Genomic DNA, 4,678 nt, shown 5'->3' with positions numbered 1-4,678 from the left:
TCTTTTTTTTTTTTTTTTTTTCAATAACATCTTCGAAATAGTAATACTTCGCGCGGAGCCGACAGACACGAAAATCACCGTAGCTGACAGCACCTATTAGTCGAGGGTGACATTCTTGTCACGCCCATGCGAGAAGTCGTAATTCGTATACGTAACACGTGTAACACGGGGCGTGACTCAGATTAATTTAACACAGAGCGGCAATTATACGCTCGTTAAATGCGTCTACATATTTTTTTCCTTCCTTCCTTTTATTAAATTAATTATGATTTATTAACCACGTGTTGCAATGATCGTTTATACCGCGATATATGATAGAACTACGCGAGTGTTGAATACAATGGTTATAGACTCGTTGATTCCACTCATTTCGTTTATGAATGGAACAGATTTCATGAATGCAAAAGTTTACTACGTCGATCGCGCGATAAACAAATGATCGTGGTGAACGAAAATACACGGTTTTTTTTGTATCAGTTACCGGTAGTCGCGTGCTGGTAAGTGAGGTCTCAAATCGCTTATCGTGTAAACATTTACAAGTAGGGTAAACAAAATGTTCTTTAATCTAAGTACATCGAATGTACCTTAAACACTAGTCGGTTCGTTTATTAAACCTTTCCACGCAGAATCGACTTTAGTCTTCCGTGGATTTAATGTAGACAAACTATCGTCCATGATGAATTCACGATTTCCTTAAACAGTAATCTTCTGTAACTCTTTTACATCCGATTCTGATATTATCCAATTGTTTATCTGAAAATTATGAAAAGTTAAGTTGAACATACAATTTATTTTTAAGAAATTCTAATCCTCTTCTTTATGAGATAAAAATCAAAGATATTTGTTTCGGATCAAGAGCTTTTTTCTTGCATATGGTATGTTAAATAATTTCTTATTTAACAATGTTGGACGAGATAAGAATTTAAATTTTTCTTCCAACTTATGTAGACAAACTATCATCCATGATGAATTCTTTAAACAGTAATCTTCTATAACTCTTTTACATCCAATTTTAATATTGTCTAATTGTCTATCTAAAAATTACGAAATATTAAGTTGAATATACACAATTTATTTTTAAGAAAATCTTCCTCTTTAGAGGAGATTATGAGCAAAAATTAAAGATATTTGTTTCGGACCAAGAGTTTTCTTCTTGCACAATAATTTTTTACTTAACAATGTTGGACGAGATAAGAATTTAAATTTTTGTTCCAACTTATGTAGACAAACTATCATCCATGATGAATTCACGATTTCCTTAAACAGTAATCTTCTATAACTCTTTTACATCCAATTTTAATATTATCCAATTGTTCATCTAAAAATTACAAAATGTTAAGTTGAATATACACAATTTATTTTTAAGAAAATCTTCCTCTTTAGAGGAGGTTACGAGCAAAAATTAAAGATATTTGTTTCGGACCAAGAGTTTTCTTCTTGCACAAAAATTTCTTATTTAATAATGTTAGATGAGAACTGGCACGAGATAAAAATTTTTGTTCGTAAACAAACTATTATCCATGATGAATTCATGATCTTCTATAACTCTTTTATATTATTTTTATATTAATTTTAATATCATCTAATTGTTTATCTAAAAATTACACAATTTTAAAAAAATTCTAATCCTCCTCTTTAAAGCTTCAAATGAAAAATAATCAATTGGCTTGCAATTTTTAAAATTCATTTGTACATGCAGCTTCTTTTTACTTTGCAAGAAGAATTTACTTCTTCCAGAAAATCGCTATCGATAAATCATAAGCAATGATTACTAATAAAATTTTGCTAATAATAAGTATAATAAGATAGTGCAAAAGGAGTGATTATTCTCTCTATTCGCGCACTCCCATTTATAAGTACAATCTCTTCCTTCTCTCCATCTCGATACACCATGGTAGCATCGACAAGGGATAAACTTGCCACCCACGCACCCTTCCTCCTCCATCCGCCTCTCCCCCTCCCCCTCCTCCTCCTCCTCCTCCTCCTTCTCTTTTCTCGTTCAGTCAGCAAAGTGTAAACGGGATCAATCTGCAGACGCCTCGGTAGGCCCCCAGTTTTCCTGTTTCTCTTTTTCTCATCTACCCCGCTCGGGATGTATTTCTGGAGCAATCTCTCTACTCCGTGTGACTATGGCATCGTTGTTGGCACGAAAGCACCCGATATTCACCTCGAGGAACCCGGTTTCTCTCCTCCTCTCCTTTTATCGATATTTCGCCGAAATCGAAATTCGTATTCTGGAAAAGTGAAGAATAAGGGAATAAAGAAATTGGAGCGGGCGAAATAATAATCATCTCGAGCAGTGAGAAAAGTTCGAATTTGTCGGAGGTGGAGAAGTCGGGAGAGGATTTTGACTGACGTTCGCTGCCATTCAGACCACACACGACGCTGTTTTAAGACTCTCGTTACACTTGCTCTCGATCTGAAATCAAAACGAATTTTTTAATTTTCAAATACTCGTTCGTACTTCAACTAACAATCATAGGTAATTTAATTTTCTTATTTTACTTTTGTTAAACAAGTTTTATACAATTGTAGAGTATGTATAGAATTATTATTGCTGATATTTTAATTTTCTAAACGCTAATGTAAAATATATAAAGAAATTCAGTCGAAGAGGATGAAGAAGAGAGGGAGATAAAAAAGACAAAGATAGGGATCGAGACACGAGTGAAGTGCGCACTTGAGGAAGAACTACTTGAGAGGAGCTTTAGATTTATCATACCTACACAAAGGCCGATATTCGTATCTTTCTCTTTCTCTTTTTCCTCTTAATTTCCTCTTGTTCCTTCATGCGTGTGGTCCTCTTCCTTCCGTCCGTTTTTTTACTTTAAAATTACCTATAAAATTTTCCTTTAAAAAAATTATCGATAAAATTTATCATATCGTATTTGATAATTGTAAGGAAAATTTCGAAAGTCGATGAGAATTTAACGATTAAAGAAAACCTTCTTTTTCCTCCCCCTTTTCATTTTTTGTTTCAGGTATAAAGATGCAATGCTCGAACTCGAATTCGAACAGTTCGGGAGGCGGGCTGATCGATCGTAAACCATCCTACTTTGGCCATCCAGCCGGATCGGTTACCTTGAGCTCGTTGAGCTCCCTAAGTTCGCTAAATTTGAGCAACATCGGCGGATTGAGCAGTGGATTGAGTATATCGAATATACCTGGCGCAGTTTCGTCCAATATCCATCACACGGCGACTAGCACACCTCCAACGACAATGTATTACGATCCTATTAAATACAGTATGTCGAACGTGTGACGATCTGAAGAAGAGAAAGGAAGAAAAATTGTATTGTTGCAACGTTAATTATTTTGAAACAGTTCGATAAATCGAGATAAATCCTCCCAATAAGATTCTCGATAATAGAGACGTTATACGTGAATTCGAAATCTGTCTCAAGTGAAGAATGTTGAAAAGTTATAGAAGGAATGAAGGAGTCACTGTTTTTTAAACGATTGCTTCGTCAAAGTGTATATTGAGATTTTTATTTATATTTATAGTTATACGAATAAATGTTATTAATTTAAGTTACGTTCATCGCGAATCAATAATTCGATAAAATGTAAAATTATAAAATATTCTTTGGTTGAGAAAGAAGAAAACAAATAGGGGAAAGTTTTTTTTTCTTTTTTTTTTTTTTTTTTGGTTTCAATCATGCTTCGACGTTTCTCTAAGTTATTTTAACTTAAAGGATGATGATACGTTGTGGGTTTTTGAAGAAAATACTTCGAATTAAGACTATATCTATAACTGCCGATGATGCGTATCAAAGCGAGCTAAATATTAACGTGACGTCACACGATGGTTTTGCGGTGACGATAAAGGATTTGTTGATAACGGCAAAGTTCTCTTTCCTAGTCCCTCCACGAATCAATTCCAGGAATTTCGTTTGTCAGACGGCTTGAAACTTGACGGTTATCTCACGTAACAAGATTATACTTTTTATCAATCAATTTATCGTTACGACAAATTAATTGTTTAAGTGAAATCTATTTCAATTTTTTTTCCCTCCGTAGCTTCAATCATTCCTTGTTTAAAATAAATTTGAATTCTTCGTAATTTTAATGATTCTTTACTCAAAAAAAAAAAAAAAAAAAAAAAAGAAAAAAAAAAACTCACAAGAGGAACAAATTTTACGATCTCAGAAACTCTGGTTTTGTTTTTTTTTATTCATTTCTTCGCTGTAAAAAAAAAATAATAATAAAAATAAAAAGACCGAACATTAAAAAATTCCTCCGTTTTACTTTTGAGAGGTCCAAGAGGAACCTTCAGTAGATTCTTCTTCAAAGAAAGGTTATAAAAGGAGATAATACGGTCGTGAACGATAGTAACATGTTTTCACCAGTAGTAATGCACGACAGATTTCTATTGAAACAGCTTGTCGCTGGATCCCTGCCATAAAAATGACGAGAACAAGTTGGAGGCTCCTTTCGGATGCGGCCAGGATAATACAACTTATTTGAGTAATATGGAGCTTCCTCGGACGTTCTTTCTCGTCACGTGTTCAAATAGTTTCCTCTTACCAATATTCTTATAAATCATATGTTATAATTCTCCGCGAAAATCTACACTCGATTATCGATGTCACGTCCAAAAATAATATATGTGATATTCGATCCAGATTTCATTATCGCTGGTAGAGAAGAGGAAGAAAGAAATGCTTGGAAATTTTGT

General features: G+C 33.8%; 1 protein-coding gene across 1 annotated transcript in view; it reads left to right on the top strand.

Annotated features, from left to right (window-relative positions):
- LOC102671567 (forkhead box protein E1-like) overlaps nt 1-3,272 on the top strand; it is a 5,372-nt gene extending 2,100 nt beyond the window's left edge. Inside the window, exon 2 of the mRNA XM_006611174.2 lies at nt 2,982-3,272. Coding sequence (XP_006611237.1) covers nt 2,982-3,262 — 281 coding nt within the window. The 3' untranslated portion in view covers nt 3,263-3,272. The remainder of the gene's footprint in view (nt 1-2,981) is intronic.
- The last annotated feature ends 1,406 nt before the right edge of the window (nt 3,273-4,678 follow it).

Source organism: Apis dorsata, unplaced genomic scaffold, assembly GCF_000469605.1.
Source record: "Apis dorsata unplaced genomic scaffold, Apis dorsata 1.3 scaffold_83, whole genome shotgun sequence".
NCBI lineage: Eukaryota > Metazoa > Arthropoda > Insecta > Hymenoptera > Apidae > Apis > Apis dorsata.
Note: the sequence above shows the minus strand (reverse complement) of the source record. Positions and strands in the feature narration are given on the sequence as shown.